We start from the raw sequence: 21,267 nt of genomic DNA on the forward strand, positions 1-21,267 counted from the left end.
TCTGCTGGAGTCAGAGAGATACAGAGGATCTAGGAGGGTGCACCAGTTTATATACCAGCACCCTCGAAGTTTTACTCTGACTCCATCTGCTGGACGGGGGACATAACCCACCGTCTGGACTGATCCTAGTACTACAGGAACGAAAATTAGCAGGTAAGAAGTAATTTTCTTATCAGTGTCAGTCTTGCCACCTTGTCAAAAATATGAACGCCTTGCTTCAGTAAGGTCACTGCCCAAATTATTTACTTTAAAAAAAAAAAAAAAAACCCTCACTTGATTCCCTCAGCCTGCTCCAACATCAAACCACCCTACGCTGGCCAAATTCAACAAATCTGTGGTAATTAGACAACTGAGGGACTTTCTTGAAGAAACCAGCAGACCAGATCAATCGGATTTCTGTTCAGGGCACAAATACAGAGACAGTTCTCACTCATTCAGGGCCAGTGGTGTCGTCAGTGGTGTTGTCAGTGACAGGAGAATCCTGCAGCATCAGGCTGCAGAGATGGAAAGAGCAGGAGGCAAGGATCAGCAGTGAATGGAAGAGAGAAGAGCAGGGTCAGCAGGTGCACGTGTAAGTTAGGTTGTGCCAGTGAGTATGCGCATGTATGTGTGAGAGGCAGGAGTAAGGATCAGCAGTGAATGGAAGAGAGAAGAGCAGGGTCAGCAGGTGCACGTGTAAGTTAGGTTGTGCCAGTGAGTATGCGCATGTATGTGTGAGAGGCTGGAGTTAGGATCAGCATTGAATGGAAGAGAGAAGAGCAGGGTCAGCAGGTGCACGTGTAAGTTAGGTTGTGCCAGTGAGTATGCGCATGTATGTGTGAGAGGCTGGAGTTAGGATCAGCATTGAATGGAAGAGAGAAGAGCAGGGTCAGCAGGTGCACGTGTAAGTTAGGTTGTGCCAGTGAGTATGCGCATGTATGTGTGAGAGGCAGGAGTAAGGATCAGCACTGAATGGAAGAGAGAAGAGCAGGGTCAGCAGGTGCACGTGTAAGTTAGGTTGTGCCAGTGAGTATGCGCATGTATGTGTGAGAGGTAGGAGTAAGAGTGTAGTGTATAAGAGAGAGAGAAGAAAGATTTTGTGTAAACCCCCCCCCCCCCCCCCGGCTTATTTGTAGGGGAAACAGGATGGGAATGCAGTTCCCCCTTTCTTTTCAGGCTAAAGAGGCAGAGCAGTAGGGTTATTCTGCTCCAGTCCTTCCCTTCCAAGCATGCTGCAGGGAAGAGACGAGGAGGGGATAAGCCTGGCGCACACAAAAAAGGGAACAGACCCTTTGCTCTCTAATCCAGCCCCCTTCTCTCTTATCCCCCCCCCCCCCCCACACACACACACACTTCTGTATTTCAGGGATCAGAAGGGGAAGGGGGCGATACTGAAGCAGACATTGCAGAGCAAAGAACAGACACATAAAAGGGTTGAATTAGCACAAGTTTAAAAGTTGTGAGCAGTAATATCAATTGTCAAGGCTTCAACCCTGGTCTTGATGAATGGCACTACTGCTCATAGTTTTGAAGCTTATGATAATTCAGCCCCTTTTTTGTGTACATTATTAAGGGCTTACTTTCTGGCAGAACAACGAATGCCATCTTTTTTTCTGGGACCCGAGAATGTACAACCGAACCAGCAGTGTATATCTGTTTTCACTCCCCTGAGGAAACAGAACAGAGCCGATAGTTGCATGGATCATGTGTGACACCCCCGGAGGAAGCAGAGGAGAACAGAGCATGTTGGAGCTGCTTACCCTGAGACAAGAGTAGCCAGTTTTCACACGTGGCCCCAGCCCCTCTCACTCCCTACACAGTTCCACTTCCCTTTTGTCTACAAATTAAGCCCTGGTAACCCCTCTCCCCCATGACAATCTTGGGGGAACTGGAAATTGAAAGTTCCCAGGAATGGAGAGCAGGGTAAAATAGTTTAGCTTATTCTTCCCTATAGTCTCCACTTTATACTTGTCCACATTCAATTTATTCTGCTATTTAGATGCCCAGTCTCCCAGTCTTGCCAGATCCTCTTGCAATTTCTCACAGTCAGCTTGTGATTTAACTACTTTGAGCAATTTTGTCATCTGCAAATTTGATCACCTCATTCATTTCTCCCTTTTCCAGATTATTTGTATCTGTGTGTATGTGTGTCTATATATGTATATATATGTGTATATGTATGTATGTTAAAAAGCACCAGCCCCAGTACAGATCCCTGAGGCACTCTACTATTTACCTCTCACCGTTGAGAGAAATGACCATTCAGTCCTGCTCTGTTTCCTATCTTTTAAATAGTTAACATTCCATAATAGGAAATTGGTTCCTGTCCCTTGACTCTTTAATTTCCTTATGAGCCTCTAATGAGGGACTTTGAGTTGATTGATAGAGCACATCTGGATTTTCATAAGGCATTTGACACTCTTATCCACATTTTTGTTAACTTCTTAAAAACAAAATCCAACAAATTTGAAAAACAAGTCTTCCCTTTGCTAAATCCATGTTGGCTCTGCCCCATTAATCTCCTTCTATCCAAATGGCCAGTAATTGTTTTTCTTCAGAATAGCTTCTACCATTTTGCCTAATACCAACATCTAGCTCACTGATCTGAAGTTTCCTGGATCACTTCTGGAACCATTTTTAAAAATGGCTGTTACTTTGGCCATCTCCAATCCTCAGGTTCCATAGCTGATTTGAATGAGAAGTTAGAGATTACTAGTATTAAGTCTAAAATTTCATTTTTTTTAGTAGTTTTTTTTTCAGAACTCTGAGGTGTACACCATCCGGATCTGATGACTTGTTACTCTTTTTAGTTTGTCAGTTTGCTCTATTATATCTTCCCAGTTCACTGTGATATGCTTCAATTCCTCTGAATCATCACCCTCAAAGAATGGGTATCTCCCAATACTTTCCTCAGTAAAGACTGAAGCAAATAATTCATTTAGTTTTTCTACTATGGCCTTTTTTCCTAAGCTCTCCTTTTACACCAATCATTTAGTGGTCCAAACAACTCCCTCACAAGCTTCTTGCTTCGAATAGCTTGAAAGTTTTTATTTTAGGTTTTTGCTTCTCTGGGAATCTTATTTTCAAATTCACTTTTGACCTGCCTTTTTAATGCTTTACATCTGATTTGCCAGTGCTTATGTGCTTTCTTATTTTCTTCATTTGGCTCCACCTTCCAGTTTTTGAAAGATGTTCTTTTGGCTTTATTAACAGGGCAGGCCTCTTTCACCTCACCATTTAATCATACTGGCAGTTGCTTGTGGTTTCCTAACTTTTATAATGCATGGAACATATCTTGTCTGAGCTTCCAAAGTGGTGTGTTTAAGCAGCGTTCATGCCTCGTGCAACTTTTAACTTCTAACTGCTCATTTCAAGTTTTTTTTTCTCATTAATTTCATTTTTTTTATTCTGCTTGTTTTAAAGTTAAATGCTACTACAGAAGTTTTTCTTAATGTTCTCCTTTCAGTGATTTGTTAGATTTGTTGTGACCCTATCACTGTTTTCCCTTATACCAGATCCTACATCGTACTGAGGATTAGGTCTGGGGTGTTGTCCCCTCTCGTCAATTCCAGGACCAGCCTGCTCCATGAAGGGTGCCATTTATAACATCTGGAAAATGTACCTCCCTAGCATGTCCTGATGAGACATTTACCCAAAACAATATTGGGATAATTGAATCTCTCATTATTATAGTTTTTCTAATTTGTTAGTTTTCCTAATTTCTGTTAGCGTTTCACTGTCTCTTCATCCTGGCCAGGATAATTTCTATCCATAGAGATTCCACATTGTATTTTGTTTCCTTTGGGGCTTTACCCTGTTTGACACTATGCTATCCTTAACATATAGTGCTACCCTTCCACTGATTTGACTTGGCCTATCATTTCAATATAATTTGTACTTGGGTATCACAGTGTCCCACCAAGTCTCTGAACTGTTTTATTATATTCACATCTTCGTTCAGTGCCATACATTCTAATTCTGCAATCTTATTTTTTAAATGTCTGGCATTTGCATGCAGACAATTCAAAGTATGATTTGTAATTGGGTAGTTTGGAATAATTTTTCTCTTCCTGCTCTTTACTAATGCACCTGGGCTACTTCTGCCTTTATCACTCTGTTGGGATATTCTGACTTTGTAAGAACAGAAGGATAATTTCAGACAAATCCTAATGTATATGTTTCAACAAAACATTTTTATTATAAACAATTTATAAAGTAATCTTATTACAGCATTCAATCAGAATACATATACATTTCCTTACAGAAATCGTATTCTTATACCAAAGATATAGAACACAACATATATATGTAATCAAACAAAATAAAACATAAGAAATACCCTATCCAATCACACATCCACATTCACACATCAAAAAATAAAAACAAAGTGATATAATGTTGATACTTAAATTTCTCAAAAAATCCCCTTTCAGGACGTAGCTAAATTCCCATCCAATGCCTTAATACATTCCAAGAGAGGACCGGGCTCAGATGGTGGACTTTCCCGAGCTTGCCAATGAAGGTTTGCCGACCCACCTCCCAGAACAAGAGATAGGGAGACTTCTCTCTCTCTTTTATTGGAGGTGGGTCGAGATCACTTCGGACCAGTGGGTCCTGGAGGTGATACGAGAAGGAAATGTGCTGGAATTTCACAGTATTCTTCGGGACGTGTTCATGGTGTTTCCTTGCCACTCCCCGCAGAAGAAGCAGGCATTGGAGTTCACACTTCAAAGGCTCCTCAGGGCTGAGGGCTGTGGTTCCAGTGCCCATGTCTCAAGAAAGTATGGGGCGATATTCCATTTATTTTGTTGTGCCCAAGAAGGACGACTCCTTTAGTCCCATCCTGGATCTCAAGAGGGTCATCAGTCATTTGAAGGTGAATCATTTTCACATGGAAACATTACACTCTGTGATAATGGCAGTACAGTCGGGGAAATTGCTGATCTCCCTGGATCTATCCAATTGGAACACCAACACTTTCAACACTTTCCAGTGTTGGGGAACCATCAGTTTTGGGTGCTGCCCTTTGGTCTAGCCACCATTCCCTGAACATTTTCCAAGGTTATGGTGGTCATAGTGGCAACCTTGCAAAAAGAAGGGATCCTGGTACACCTGTATTTGGACAACTGGCTGATTCAAGCCATGTTTCAAGAAGAGAGCCGCCTGGTGACACACAAGGTGATCTCCTTATTGCAGGAGCATAAGCCAAACTCTTATCATTCTCGTAGAGAGTGGGGAAGTGTTATGTCAGGGCTGCCAAACTCCAGTCATTCTTGCGGAAAACTGGGGTGCGTTGTTACATAACACTCGCCCCCAAAATCTACAAGCACAGCAACGGGCTTGCTTATCTCAAAATAACATCTCCTACCACCACTCCTGTGATTCCTCCCCTCCATCCCTTGCCCAGCACCAGTGTCCCCCAACTTCTCTCTTCCCCCATGCTCTGCAGCTTACCCCCTCCTCTTTCTCTTCTCCCATCCACCCCACCAGAGGACTGGGGATGGGAAGAGAAAAAGGGGAGAGCACAAGAGATGGGAAGATGAGAGAAGAGGGAGAGAGCCAGGGATTAGTGGGGAAGAGAAGAGTATAGGGAGGGCAGATGAGAGAGGGGAAGAATCTAAGATGGGGGAAAAGAGAGGGAAAGAAGTTTTCCAGTTCAAACAGACATCCGTATTTATTTATTTAGAATTTTTATATACCGACATTCTCGATACACATATCGAATCAGGTCGGTTTCCATTGAACAAAACGATGAGAGAAGGGAGGAAGAGGTCGCTTACTCTGATTTCTGATCACAGTCCATTCCCACGCCCTCTCACCTCTTTCTCTTTCACTCTCAATCCTACAAACCTTCTCTTTCTCTTATATATGGTGTACATATAATATCTATATCTGTCTGTCTGTCTATCCACTTACAGATGTACACATATATACACACACACATGCCTCTCCTTTGTGCCGAAGCCTGCACTCTGTTATTCCTCTCAACTAACTAGCCTTGCCAGACTGTCCACAACAATTTCCTCTCCATCATCAAGCAAGCTAGTTCCCTACATAAGAACATAAGAAAATGCCATACTGGGTCAGACCAAGGGTCCATCAAGCCCAGCATCCTGTTTCCAACAGTGGCCAATCGAGGCCATAAGAACCTGGCAAGTACCCAAAAACTAAGTCTATTCCATGTTACCATTGCTAATGGCAGTGGCTATTCTCTAAGTGAACTTAATAGCAGGTAATGGAATTCTCCTCCAAGAACTTATCCAATTCTTTTTTAAACACAGCTATACTAACTGCACTAACCACATCCTCTGGCAACAAATTCCAGAGTTTAATTGTGCGTTGAGTAAAAAAGAACTTTCTCCGATTAGTTTTAAATGTGCCCCATGCTAACTTCATGGAGTGCCCCCTAGTCTTTCTATTATCCGAAAGAGTAAATAACCGATTCACATCTACCCGTTCTAGACCTCTCATGATTTTAAACATCTCTATCATATCCCCCCTCAGCCGTCTCCTCTCCAAGCTGAAAAGTCCTAACCTCTTTAGTCTTTCCTCATAGGGGAGCTGTTCCATTCCCCTTATCATTTTGGTAGCCCTTCTCTGTACCTTCTCCATCGCAATTATATCTTTTTTGAGATGCGGCGACCAGAATTGTATACAGTATTCAAGGTGCAGTCTCACCATGCAGCAGTACAGAGGCATTATGACATTTTCCGTTTTATTCACCATTCCCTTTCTAATAATTCCCAACATTCTGTTTGCTTTTTTGACTGCCGCAGCACACTGAACCGACGATTTCAATGTGTTATCCACTATGACGCCTAGATCTCTTTCTTGGGTTGTAGCACCTAATATGGAACCCAACATTGTGTAATTATAGCATGGTTTATTTTTCCCTATATGCATCACCTTGCACTTATCCACATTTAAATTTCATCTGCCATTTGGATGCCCAACTTTTCAGTCTGACAAGGGCTTCCTGCAATTTATCACAATCTGCTTGTGATTTAACTACTCTGAACAATTTTGTGTCATCTGCAAATTTGATTATCTCACTCGTCGTATTTCTTTCCAGATCATTTATAAATATATTGAAAAGTAAGGGTCCCAATACAGATCCCTGAGGCACTCCACTGTCCACTCCCTTCCACTGAGAAAATTGTCCATTTAATCCTACTCTCTGTTTCCTGTCTTTTAGCCAGTTTGCAATCCACGAAAGGACATCGCCACCTATCCCATGACTTTTTACTTTTCCTAGAAGCCTCTCATGGGGAACTTTGTCAAACGCCTTCTGAAAATCCAAATACACTACATCTACCGGTTCACCTTTATCCATGTGTTTATTAACTCCTTCAAAAAAGTGAAGCAGATTTGTGAGGCAAGACTTGCCCTGGGTAAACCCATGCTGACTTTGTTCCATTAAACCATGTCTTTCTATATGTTCTGCGATTTTGATGGTTAGAACACTTTCCACTATTTTTCCTGGCACTGAAGTCAGGCTAACCGGTCTGTAGTTTCCTGGATCGCCCCTGGAGCCCTTTTTAAATATTGGGGTTACATTTGCTATCCTCCAGTCTTCAGGTACAATGGATGATTTTAATGATAGGTTACAAATTTTTACTAATAGGTCTGAAATTTCATTTTTTAGTTCTTTCAGAACTCTGGGGTGTATACCATCCGGTCCAGGTGATTTACTACTCTTCAGTTTGTCAATCAGGCCTACCACAATCTTCTAAGTTCACCGTGATTTGATTCAGTCCATCTGAATCATTACCCATGGAAACCTTCTCCATTACGGGTACCTCCCCAACATCCTCTTCAATAAACACCGAAGCAAAGAAATAATTTAATCTTTCTGCGATGGCCTTATCTTCTCTAAGTGCCCCTTTAACCCCTCGATCATCTAATGGTCCAACTGACTCCCTCACAGGCTTTCTGCTTCGGATATATTTTTAAAAGTTTTTACTGTGAGTTTTTGCCTCTACGGCCAACTTCTTTTCAAATTCTCTCTTAGCCTGTCTTATCAATGTCTTACATTTAACTTGCCAACGTTTATGCTTTATCATATTTTCTTCTGTTGGATCCTTCTTCCAATTTTTGAACGAAGATCTTTTGGCTAAAATAGCTTCTTTCTCCTCTCCTTTTAACCATGCCAGTAATCGTTTTGCCTTTTTTCCACCTTTCTTAATGTGTGGAATACATCTAGACTGTGCTTCTAGAATGGTATTTTTTAACAATGACCGCGCCTCTTGGACATTTTTTACTTTTGTAGCTGCTCCTTTCAGTTTTTTTCTAACAATTTTTCTCATTTTATCAAAGTTTCCCTTTTGAAAGTTTAGCACGAGAGCCTTGGATTTGCACACTTTTCCTCTTCCAGTCATTAAATCAAATTTGATCATATTATGATCACTATTGCCAAGCGGCCCCACCACCGTTACCTCTCACCAAGTCCTGTGCTCCACTGAGAATTAGATCTAAAATTGCTCCCTCTCTCATCGGTTCCTGAATTAATTGCTCCATAAAACTATCATTTATTCCATCCAGGAACGTTATCTCTCTAGCGTGTTCCAATGATACATTTACCCAGTCAATATTGGGGTAATTAAGTCTCCCTTTATTACTGCACTACCAATTTGGTTAGCTTCCCTAATTTCTCTTAGCATTTCACTGTCAGTCTCACCATCTTGACCAGGTGGACGGTAGTATACCCCTATCACTATAGTCTTCCCTGACACACAAGGGATTTCTACCCATAAAGATTCAATTTTATATTTAGTCTCATGCAGGATGTTTATCCTATTGGACTGTATGCCATCCCAGACATAAAGCGCCACACCTCCTCCTGGGTGCTCCTCTCTGTCATTGTGATATAATTTGTACCCCGGTATAGCACTGTCCCATTGTTTATCCTCTTTCCACATGTCTCTGAGATGCCAATTAAGTCTGTCATCATTCACTGCTATACATTCTGATTCTCCTATCTTACTTCTTAGACTTCTGGCATTAGCATACAAACATTTCAAAGTTTGTTTTTTGTTTGTATTTTCATTCTGCTTTTTAATTGATAGGGATAAGTTAGAATTTTTTAGCTCAGGTGAGTTTTTAGTTACAGGCACTTGGACTATTTTTCTAATTATTGGAACCTCAATGTCGGGATGCCCTAATTCTAATGCATCATTAGTATCCTTTGAAGATACCTCTCTCCGAACCATGCGCTGCTGAGCAACTGTCGGCTTTCCCCTTTGTTCTAGTTTAAAAGCTGCTTTATCTCCTTTTTAAAGGTTAGCGCCAGCAGTCTGGTTCCACCCTGGTTAAGGTGGAGCCCATCCCTTCGGAAGAGACTCCCCCTTCCCCAAAAGGTTCCCCAGTTCCTAACAAAACTGAATCCCTCTTCCTTGCACCATCGTCTCATCCACGCATTGAGACTCCGGAGCTCTGCCTGCCTCTGGTGACTTGCGCGTGGAACAGGGAGCATTTCAGAGAATGCTACCCTGGAGGTTCTGGATTTAATCTTTCTACCTAAGAGCCTAAATTTGGCTTCCAGAACCTCCCTCCCACATTTTCCTATGTCGTTGGTGCCCACATGTACCACGACAGCCGGCTCCTCCCCAGCACTGTCTAAAATCCTATCTAGGTGACGCGTGAGGTCCGGCACCTTCGCACCAGGTAGGCATGTTACCAGGCGATCCTCACGCCCACCAGCCACCCAGCTATCTACATTCCTAATAATCGAATCACCAACTATGACGGCCGACCTAACCCTTCCCTCCTGGGCAGTAGGCCTTGGGGAGATATCCTCAGTGCGAAAGGACAATGCATCACCTGGAGAGCAGGTCCTTGCTACAGGATCATTTCCTGCTGCACCACATTGATGCTTTCTGATCATGAGACCTTCCTCCTCCAAGGCAGCACCAGGGCTGCCAGTCTGGAGTTGGGATTTGGTTACTATGTCTCTGAAGGTCTCATCTATATACCTCTCTATCTGCCTCAGCTCCTCCAGGTCTGCCACTCTAGCCTCCAGAGATCGGACTCGTTCTCTGAGAGCCAGGAGCTCTTTGCATCGCATGCACATGTACAACTTCTCACCGGTGGGTAAAAAATCATACATGTGACGCAAAAGATTGGGAAGCCCCCCTCTTGCTGCTGGACTGCTGCCTTCATCTCAATTTTGATCAGATCCTAGTTAAGTTTTAGGTTGCTATGGGAGTAGGAATGTGTCTAACGTCCTTTAAATGTATTAGTGAATTCACTATGTGTCTGGTAGTGGCCTACCGAGGTCTGATCGAATTCTCAATAAAGTTTTTGTTGATTTTTTTATTTTTTTATTTTTTTTGTGAAAGTGGCACTTGCCTATAAATTAAGGGATGAGCTGGGGTGGGTGGGTGAGGGTTGGGAAATCCAAACAGAGCAGTTAGTCACTCTGGCTGACTAACTTCAGTTAGTCAGCCAGAGTGACTCACTGCTCTCTTGATTAACAAATGTTGGTCCCTATTCAAACCCAATCACACTACCTCAACACCTTTCCAAGGTGAGTAACTGAGCTGAACTATTCAACTTTTTTACTAAGGTATACACTGCTCCTAGCTTATTTCTAGCTTCTGGCTACTTTTTGGGGAGGTTTTTTGTGGGGGGGGGGGGGGGGTTTAGTGCAAGCACTCAGTTTGTATTAAATACAAACACTCAGTTCTTTAAAAGTCTGCTGAACACTCAGTTCTGCAGACTTTTAAAAATAAACACACTACCTACTGCTTACTAGCTACCTTATTGACTGACTAGAAATACAAACAGTCTAACTTGTTTATTCACTGCCTACCTACTGCTACCTTATTGACTGACTATTTAAAAATACAAACAGTCTAACTTGTTTATTCACTGCCTTTCTCACTATTAAAGGCACAAACACACTAAATAATATTCCCAGATAGTTAACTTTGCCCCAATACTTTTAAAAAAGACAATGTCCCAAGCAAAAACTTACTGATTCCTTTCAGCCACCAGCAAAGTGATCCTCTCCTCTCATCCCCAGCTCATCCCAGTAAGCCAGCCAGAGAGTTTCAACCCCATCTCACAGACAGTCAGCCAGGGTCAGAGCCCCCAGACAGCCTCAACCTCCTCTCACCCCATCTAGCCTCGGACCTCCCCCACCAGTTAGCCTCAGACCCCCAGCTCACCTTCAGCCTTGGATCCCCCACCCCTCTTCCAGACTCAGACTGCTTGCCGCCTCCATCCCAGCAAACCTCCCAGAAATTCTTCTGCAGACACCATACAGTTCTCTGCAAGTTTGAGCCATGCAAATGCCCTGTAGTCTCATGAGAACAGCACAAGGCTTCAGAAATCAGAATGGCTCAAACTTGCAGACAGCTATGCGTTGCCTGCAAGTTCACTTCCAGCATGGAAGAGCTCAAACATTTGATGGGCCAGAGCCTGGTTGGTCCTCCACCAAACTTTGTTGACCAGATTGTCAAACCTAGGCATCAGGGGCAGCCTTCAAAACTGACTCATATCTTTTCTGATTGGCGTATCCTATAATAACCTGGTACCTGAACCTTGGCTTCTGCGTTGGGGCAGTCTTAAGTGCTTCCCATTATCCCTATCAGTGATCTTTGGATCCTCCTTCCAGTGCTGACACATGGGATAACACAATGGCGCTCCTGAACCAGTCTCTCAAGGCAGTAACAAACTGGACTTCAGTTAAACAAGGAAATACAGAGATCCTATGGGTGAGCAGCTTCCCACAGCCAGAAAATGCCTCTCTGCTCACTTTGGATGATGACATACTCTACCCTCAACATGAGGTCAAAAGTTATGAATAATCCTTAATTCTCTCCTCAGCATAGAGAGCCAAATAGCAACTGTTATATAGCTTTTTAGTGTCTCCATATGGGAAAACAGCTGTGCCCCTCCCTTCATTTAATTTCAAAACAGTCATGTAATCCGCAATACTCTGTCTCCCACCTAGGCTACCGCATAAGTCTGACTATCTTTATTTATCTGCCTGAGTTAGCCAGATAAGAAGCCATATCCCTGTCCTGCCCACTCCTTAGATGGATAATTATTTAGCTGCATAACTAGGAATAGTTATCCAGCAAAATAGTGGCCACTGAACATAGCTGAATATTCAAATGTTGCTGCTTAGCCAGATAGATCCAAACTTATCAGGCTAAGTGGTGCTGAATATTGGGGCCATAAAATTTGAAATCTTATCCCTAACATTCAAAGCAATGAAAAGGCATTAATCCTATTTCTCTGTTGAAGAAACTGAAAGGAGTATCATCCCAGCAGAAATTTACGCTCAGCTTTCAAACAACCGTCCTTCAAGACTATCCAGCTGATGACAAAAAAAAAAAAATCCAAAATTTTCAAGGATGTAGCACCAGAGCTGTGGAACTTCCTGTCACTTCCCCTTGCAAACCACTAACAGCTACTTGGCTTTTTCATTCGGGCCAATTCAGTAAAGTCCGCGGAGAGCAGGTGAACACCCACTCGCGTGTGCATGCGATTCTGTATTTAAATGAGGCCCGGCGGTAGAAACAGGCAGAAGGAGGCGCTAGGGACACTAGTGCATCCCTAGCGCCTCCTTTTGGCCCGGAGCAGCGGCTGTCAGCGGGTTTGACAGCAGACGCTCAATTTTGCCAGCAAATTGAGCGTCCGGTTTTCGACCTGACAGCCGCGGGCCGATTTCAATTTTTATTTTTTTTACTTTTTTTACCCTTCAGGACCTCCGACTTAATATCGCCATGATATTAAGTCAGAGGGTGCACAGAAAAGCAGTTTTTACTGCTTTTCTGTGCACTTTCCCGGTGCCCGAAGAAATTTCTGAAAGCAAAATGTGCGGCTTGGCTGCACATTTTGCTTTGTGAATCGCGCGGGAATACCTAATAGGGCCCTCAACATGCATTTGCATGTTGAGGGCCCTATTAGGTTCGGCGGGTTGGACGCGCGTTTTCGGCCCCTTACTGAATAAGGGGTAAGGGAAAACGCGCGTCCATGGCAGGTTAACAGTGCGCTCCGTCGGAGCGCACTGTTAACCTGCCTCAGAAGACAATTGCCAAACTACAATCGGGCCGATACAGTACAGTGTGCTCCGTCGGAGCGCACTGTACTGTATCGGCCCGATTGTCAGCTAAAGAACTCTTCTTTTGGCCAGCAGAGCCAATGGGCCACAGGCCGACAGACAGCTTCTTATATACTGACCATGACAGACCATCAGCTTCTACACAATTCTAAGAGCACTCTACATAAATCCCTAGCATTTATTCGGATTAGGAGCCATTGTTAGACACTGTATGCCAAGCCTTCAATTTTTACTATGTACTTTCTTGTTGCTATTCAGAATGTAACACTTTTCTCACAAATTTTTAATAGTGATCCACTAATTTAAATTGTGATTTGCTTTGAAGTGGCTGATCAGCCACAAAAGGTGAAAAAAAAATCCAAAATAAAATGAAACTGGTGTTATATTGAATCGGTGACAGGATAAACAGTAGCAGAAGTACTGATAGATGGCAGCACCTATTAATTATCTGTTATACTACCGGGGTGTTTACTTCAGTGATTGACTGGCACCATTTAATTCATTTTAAATAGAAACACCCAGCTGAAGTCATTACAGTTTAATTACATCAGAAGAGTTAATTGGTTTTGGTTTAGATCCAGGTAAAATATACAAAAGCAGCCTTGAATCAATTTTCTTAAACGTGAACTGCCCTACGTTATTTTTAAAATGTTTCTTTTGGGGGCTGTACTGATGACTTGGTGTCAATATTGTGCACTGTTTGAGAGACCTGAATTCAAATTCTGAGTTCTGCCTTTGCCTCTCAAATTGGGGGGGTGCTGAGAAGGCAACATTCATACCCCCACAAGAGAGGTATCCCAGCCATTGCACATCAGCAACGTGTGTTGGTTGGCTCAAGGATGCACTTGAGCCAAATTCCTGGGAACCATGGTTCCCATCACTGAGCCAAAGGACTATCAGTTACCATGGCTGGGTTAGGCCAACATAAGGGAGGTATTAAAATGAAGGGGGAAATTACTCCTTTTTTTTTTTTAGGTAGATTAGATGCTTGTAAACATTCCTATTAATATCAACAGGAGGCAGCAGTTTTATTGCCCCTAATTTTAGAGTACTGTTTTCCATATTTTGCTTATCAATGTTTGGGGGGGGGGGGGGGGGTGTTGTGTATTTCTGCACCTGTCTTTCGTGTATATGATTCTTAAGTGAGCCAGAAAAGAAATTTAAGACTTTGAGATATCCATTGACTTGTCAACTTGATTAAATGTTAGCCTTGTCCAACTGTAGTTTGTGGTCATGGATTTACATATCGGGAATGGTTTTATTCATGATGGCCCTATAACAGTGTTTTATCCCTAAGCTGCCTTTAGTGGAAAGCATCTTCAGTTCTTTTCAATTACAAGAATGTTCCCAGTCCACTGACTGATATACTTGATTCATGCACTAAATTTCTTACAGGCAGGACAAGAAAGGTTACTGTGTGTCTACTTGTTTCGATGTAAATTTGAAAAGCAGAATGTACAGTTGTATGCAAAAGTTTAGGCACCCCAGGTTAGATTGTATATTTCAATGAGTCTCTAAGAGATCAGAAGCCAACACAACCTCTATCTACATGGTACAAAGTTAAACGGTTGTTAATGCCAAATTAATATTTATTTGCTGATTTTAAAAGATTGAACTAATAAAAAAAGTGAATATGGTGCATGCAAAATTATGGACACTCTTCCAGTTGTTTCATTACTTCTTTAAAAAAAACAAAACCTGCTGTTAAGGCCCAAAAGTGTTGATTGAATAGATAGCCTTCAGTTAATCAGGTGAAGACAATTCTACAGCTGAACAAATACTCTGACCCTTTTAACATCTAAGGTTGTGATTGTTGTTCTGGACTTCTCCAAGCCACTGTCTGAGCATTTGGAAATTAAGATAATTCACTCTTACAAAGCAGGGAAAGGCTATATAAAAAAAAAAATCTTCAAATGCTTCTACTAGCAATTTCAACTGTCAGAAAAATTAAGAAATGGAAGTTATATGGAACTGTTGAAATCAAGGCAAAATCTTGGACACCAAAAACATCTCTGATAGAACTGCCCAAAAACTGGTCAGATCTGTAAAATAGAATCCACAGATTACTGCAAATGATCTGTTAAAAGGTTTAGCTGCCATTTGATTAGTTAAAGGTTCACAGTACAGCATTGCTTACACAACAGTGTTCTGCGTGAGAGAGTTGTCAGAAGGATATCTTTTCTATGACAGTCATCTAAAGTATGCAAAACAAAACATTGATCAGCCTGAAACTTTTTGGAACATATTCTAGAAGCTAATGTCTCCTAGTCTGTGAATAAATTGAAGCTGAAAAAAGGTTAGATATTTCAGCAAGACAACGATCAGAAACACATTTATTTCTTTATTTTTGAAAATGTATTTGCTGCGTTATCCAAAGTCCTAAATGACATAGTTACAACATTTATAAAATATGTATAATTATAAACAAAAATAAAAATACAATATGAGTATTAGAAGTCCATTAACGGCTATTAATCAAGTTTACTTAGGGAATAGCCACTGCTATTAATTGCATCAGTATCATGGGATCTTCTTAGTGTTTGGGTAATTGCCAGGTTCTTGTCGCCTGGTTTGGCCTCTGTTGGAAAAAGGAAGCTGGGCTTGATGGACCCTTGGTCTGACCCAGCATGGCAAGTTCTTGTGTTCTTATGTTCTAAAACAGCAATAGTTTCAGTAATTTGCATCAGTAGAACCTATGTTACACGGTGAGCTAGTAAAAAGACCTACTAGAATGAAATGCCTATTTGAATAAGTGAGTCTTTAACTGTTTTTTGAACATTTTTATACAGGTCTGCCTGTGTAAAGTGATGGGCAGCTGATTCCATAGAACCGGTCCAGTGACCGCAAATAATTTTTCCTGCAGTTCAGAAAGCCTAACCAGGCAGTGGCTGAGGACATCAAGTAGACTTGTCCTTCTGATCTCATGGGATGATAGATATTTAATAGGGAGTTGATACAAACTGGAGCATCCTTACTTAATGCGATATGGACCATGATAAGGATTTTATATTAATTTTGGTATTCACCCAGCAGTCAATGTACAGAGTTCAACACTGGGGTGATATGGTCTCAGTCAAAATACTGATGGCTGAGTTTTGTATTTTTTTAAAAGGGTCTCGGGTTGTATTGAGGGGAGACCCAAGAAAAGGGAATTGCAGAAATCTATACGTCTCATCCCCAGTGCCTATAAAACAGATCAAAAATCATCTGAATCGAGATATGGCTACAGTCTATGTAATATGCACAAATTCCAGAATTTTAACATTTGCTTTGAAGGATAAATCAGATTCAATAATACCTAAATTCCTTGTTTCTTGCACAAAAGGGGCTAGTATGTCACGTAAAGAAAGAGGATGGAAAAGCTATCTCTGTATTTCTATTCAAGTAGATAATCTCCATTTTAGCAATATTTAATGAGTTTATCATGTGATAAGCCAGCATCTTATTGTAGTCAGATAAATGGAAAGTAAGCCAAGAATGGTATTGGAAGCTGTAGTATAGGGAGTAAAAGAACTGAATATTGTCTGCAAAAAGACCACAGTGCAGACCCAAACCAGAAAGCAGTTTACACAGGGGGTCTTAAGTAAATGTTAAATAACATAGCCGGGAGAGACGATCCCCTGTGGGAACTCCCGCGTTCAGTGGAAATCAAGATGAGAGTTTTGTTCCGTTTTTTACCAGAGATCCAAACCAGCTCAAGACAGTACCAACAATCCTGGTTTGTGTTAGATAAGAACTTCATGATCAATCAATGAAGTACTTAAAGGAAAGTATGATGAATGTTTTTGGAATGGACTTGACTGGTCCCAGTCGTGAATATTATTGGAAATCTGTAGGGAGTGCATGCAAGGAGACCGAAGAGCGTTTCTGAATTAGAGTTCGATAAGTAAGAGTGGGGGGGAGGGAGGAGGGGTGAAAAATTTCCCAAAGCAAGAGTAGAAGGACATTTAACCGGCTACAGGGAATATTTGGTATCTGGTTTTCTGCTAAAGGAGGTGTTACAAAGTACTGACTGAAAGGGTATCCAAACTGGCACCTGCTATATTCACTTTGATTATTTTCAATCTATTGTAATCAAAGATGGCGGAAAGCAGTCATGTTTAGCTTGTGTGCCGTGCAGAGGTTGGTCAGCTTCTGTTCTCTTACAGGCGCGCCGAAGCTTACAGTTTGACCAGAGGCGCCTAAGCGTTTGCTAAACGCTGGTGCGTGACCCTGGCTGCCCAGCGTAATTGCTCTACTGCATCCCCGCACAAAGTGAACCAACCTTTCTGTAAGTCTTGTGTTGTTTTTTTTTTCCCTCCCGCTCTGTTTCTATAGAACAACCGTATTACAATGAAAGATACCGCAGTTTCAGCGAGAACACGAGTGAGTATTCTAGTGCCGGAGAACTGAAGGGGCCAGCAGGGAATCTTCCTGACGTTTTCAGGCTAAAATTGTAATCTCTTACGTAGTGGAACTAACTCCTAGGGATCCCTTCTGATCTTTGTTTTAGTACTAGGAAATAATAAAATAAAATTGACCAGTCAACTTTAGGTTAAATTGCCAACGAGTTGCAGCAAACTGTTTTGGATCAAGACAAGAAGTAGAATACGTTACTTTTGCGTATTATTCTTTTGGGTGAGAGAGATTAAGCAATATTTTTATTTCATAAATTGCGGATGGTGTGGGCTGATTATTGCAGCATAAGCTGTGGGTCAGGAGGACACTTGGGATGTGACTTAAGTTCCCGTCCTCTCATGCACTGCCTGTGAATTTGGGCAAGTTACGTTAACCTCTCATGCCTTGGTCCTGCCAGGTACCCGGGCCCCTCTTAGGTCTGTAATTCTGTATATTTGTGTAGCGTTTGGAAAACAGATGGAAGGTGCTACATGCCTTCCTTTTTGTGTGGGTGTGTTTAAAGGGGGTTTTGTAATTTTTATGGATTGCATTTAAAATTCCTCACTAAGCTGAGTGCATTGTTCTCTCTCCTCTCAAGACCTGAGACAGGTTGTGCAAGTCAGAATTTATTTTAGTTGATATGACTGTAGCAGTTGGGTGTTAAATTGATACTGTATATTTCATAGTGAACAAACCCTTTTTATGCAATTTATATGAAAGGCAGTCTCCAGTTTTGGCCTGGGTGTGACCTGCCACAGGCTCCCCAGGGACTGATCCTCCACATTAGATTATGCAGTAGATCATTGATCGCCCAGGCGTCTGTTAAAAGAAAAAAGCAATGTTTTTGGTCCATTAAAGCTGTGTAGTTTAACTTATCGGGGAGCTTAAACTACTGAATATGCCAATAAAAAAAATCCATATAAAATAATCTCAGGTCATGCTATTTTTAATAAAGTCTGGTAGTGAGTTTTTGTTGTAAAGGCCACTTTTCTCTTTAAAAAAAAAAACAAAATACCTTACATAATGAAAGTGGTGGGAACCTTTTAGATTCTGTCAAAGAGCAGTGCGAATGATTCAGTGTAATCCAACTACTTCTTGGTCTCTGTGACACTTGACGAGGGAGACTTTTCATCGAGCAAAACTAGTCTTACGTGGATCAATGTGTGCCCTTTCCAGGTTCCTCGTTGCCTCCCATCTCACCTGTTATATCTCCTAGCAGTGCAGCAGCTAGCAGACTGGCTGGACAAGGAAATGATTTAATTGTTCCCCCAGGTATTTTGCCAGCGCTGACTGGATAACGCCCTGTTGCTGCTGACAAGGCACTAACTCCTTGATGGCTGTCTTCCTCATTTGATTTCTGTCGCTATTGGAGGGGGAGGCTGGGGAATGTAATTCATCACATCGCACAGTGACTCAATCACGCTCTGGCTTTTCATAATCTGCGGTATATAACCTATGCTTTTCTTTTTACTTCTCCCCCCACCTCTCCTAATTTTTTCTAAGCAATAGTCATGGGCCTTCTCAGCCCTCAGTTTTATGATGTACAAGCAAGTGCACGCGTGACATTTTTCACTTGAAATGGAGAGGCTGTGAGGTGGCTCCAGTTGCAGGCAGCATTGATGCAGACCCCAGGGGTTGTCAGCCCAATCCTAGGTGTAACACCTGCCCGGTCTGTTTGTAGGGTTTGCGTATTAAATATGCATGGAGCTGTGCATATGCCGGCCGTCCACTTTATGCAGAAGTAACTCGTACATATTCAGAGTTTGGAAATCCACCTGGGGCAGATTCTCAGGCTTTGGAGGTAATAGCAATGGCAGACCTGGGAGAAGGAGGCCACTCTTCGGCCCTGATAAAGGAGGAGGCCGCACAGGTCCTCATTGATCCCTGGGAGGCAGCGGCAGGGTGAGCAGGAAGGGAGAGAGAGGGGTGGGGGATGAGGAGAAGTGACTGCACTGTGGTGGGGTTGGTGAGTGGAAAAGGGAGTTTGTTTTGGGGGGGATGGAGGAAAGAAAGGGGAAGGAACTGCATCTGGGTTGGGAGAGGAGGAGGAAAGTGAGAGCTGCAGTGCAGTGAGAGGGGGTGTGGGGTTGGGCTTTATAATACGAAAGAGATGCACTCCTGCCACCCCTCACCCCCTGGCAATAAAAACAGCAAGTTAGTATTGGGAGACGGTGGTCGGTGGGGCAAAAATGCACGACAAGCAAGTCTAGGGAAAGTCTACCTGCAAAGCACGCAGGTCTGGACCTTAGACGATGTCCCTTGCCGTGACTGACCAGGACTCTCTTGCTGAAACTCATGAGGTCTGCGTTGAGCTCCTCTCTCAGCCAGTAGTATTCCTGGCAGAGTGCACCCCAGAGCTATCGGGTAAGGGTACGGCCTTTGACTTTGCTTTGTGCACCTTGATTTTTGCTTCCTATCACTGGTCAGGGAACTCCTGCTTATTTTCTTCGGATGTAATGAGTAACTTTTTAAAATTTGGTGAATTTAGCTTTTGGCACATGGCTCTCTAAGCTTCTGAAGATGCAGAGATCAACAGTTGTTTTTAAAAAAAAATTGTTCTTATTGATGGCTGGATGGCGGTTTCGGACTCTCGTTTGCTGCATCTGTAGCCTCCACCGTGATACTTGGCTTAGTCTTGCGAGCCAGGAGGCCCCAGCAAGCGTGTCTTCCTTTGAACTGTTGGTCTCTGAGCACTGTTTGCACTCTTTCGAGCGCACTCTCTGGTAGCTGTGGTACATTCTCCATGCATCTACCTTCACAGCCAGGTTATTTCCTGTCTACTTTTCTTGAGATACTTGTCCTTATGGTGGCATAGTACTGTAATCCTATTCAGAGGATTCTGTATGACGTCACTGGTTGTGAATCCTGATACGCTGTATAACTCCACAGTTGTAACTACGAGGAGAAGGGAGGCTGGCAGATGTCCATAGCTACCATGCAGGCTCTTAATCACACTAATATGAGGGGATCTGGTGTCCCTGGGTGCTACAGTAAATCGCATTAATTATTTTAACATACAGGAGAGATGTCTGCTTTCCCTGCGCTAGTGCCAACAAACTCTGCTAACGCTGCTTTTCACGTTCCCAATGGCTGTCTTTTTAAGGTGGTGCCAATGGATGTTCCTCTAGTGCGCTTTAAATTGCTGCCACAAGCACATCGTATCACTTTCTTTCTTCGCACTTTTATAATTGTTTTTGCGGTCGCAAGAAAGTGCTACGATGTTATGAAAATAGCCACAGCCAGCAGGTTGCTGGATTATAACTCCTCTTCATTTCTCTCTTGGAATCAGTCCCTTGATGTTCATCAAATGTTGTTCTTTGGTTTTAATTACACTATACAGTAATTCATAATCGCTAAAGAGCAGTTTTAATTAAAGAAAACATCCGAACGCCCTCATTAAATTTATTTTTTAATGACAAATTTTAATAATTTTTTTTTTTCCCCCAGACATGGTTGAGCCTTGCAGTTCTTCTTCCTGGTCTATTCTCAAGTTTAAAATCATCAGTGCTTCTGTTTTATTCAAATCAGGAGGCCTGAGAACGCAGCAGAAGAGTGGGCCCATCGTCCTAGCAGAGGAGCCGAAGAATCCAGCCATGGAGAAACTGGAGCTCGTAAGAAGATGGAGCTTAAACACATACAAGGTCTGCAAGCTCAAACGTGTCGGACTCAAAGTACATTTTCCTTTGTCTTTCACTGGTACAGGTTGTGGTGTTGTGTAACATTCTTGGCTTAAAATATTGTAATGCAGTAATTATTGCAGTATTTAAGACTTTTTAAAACAGCAATTACACAGTCAAAATGTTTTTTTTTTCCCTCTTTGGAGAAGTTTTGCCCCGGGA

General features: G+C 42.3%; 1 protein-coding gene across 5 annotated transcripts in view; it reads left to right on the forward strand.

The window, feature by feature from the left end:
• Positions 1 to 21,267, forward strand: part of ARFIP1 (ADP ribosylation factor interacting protein 1) — a 290,148-nt gene that overhangs the window by 204,848 nt on the left and 64,033 nt on the right. For 3 of the 5 annotated variants that reach the window (XM_029608580.1, XM_029608504.1, XM_029608665.1), the window contains 3 exons: positions 17,369 to 17,416; positions 18,605 to 18,700; positions 20,957 to 21,069. In XM_029608580.1, the coding sequence (XP_029464440.1) occupies positions 17,369 to 17,416; positions 18,605 to 18,700; positions 20,957 to 21,069 (257 nt within the window). The remainder of the gene's footprint in view (positions 1 to 17,368; positions 17,417 to 18,604; positions 18,701 to 20,956; positions 21,070 to 21,267) is intronic. The other 2 variants (XM_029608750.1, XM_029608840.1) reach the window with 2 other exon arrangements.

Source organism: Rhinatrema bivittatum, chromosome 1 (genome assembly GCF_901001135.1).
Source record: "Rhinatrema bivittatum chromosome 1, aRhiBiv1.1, whole genome shotgun sequence".
NCBI lineage: Eukaryota > Metazoa > Chordata > Amphibia > Gymnophiona > Rhinatrematidae > Rhinatrema > Rhinatrema bivittatum.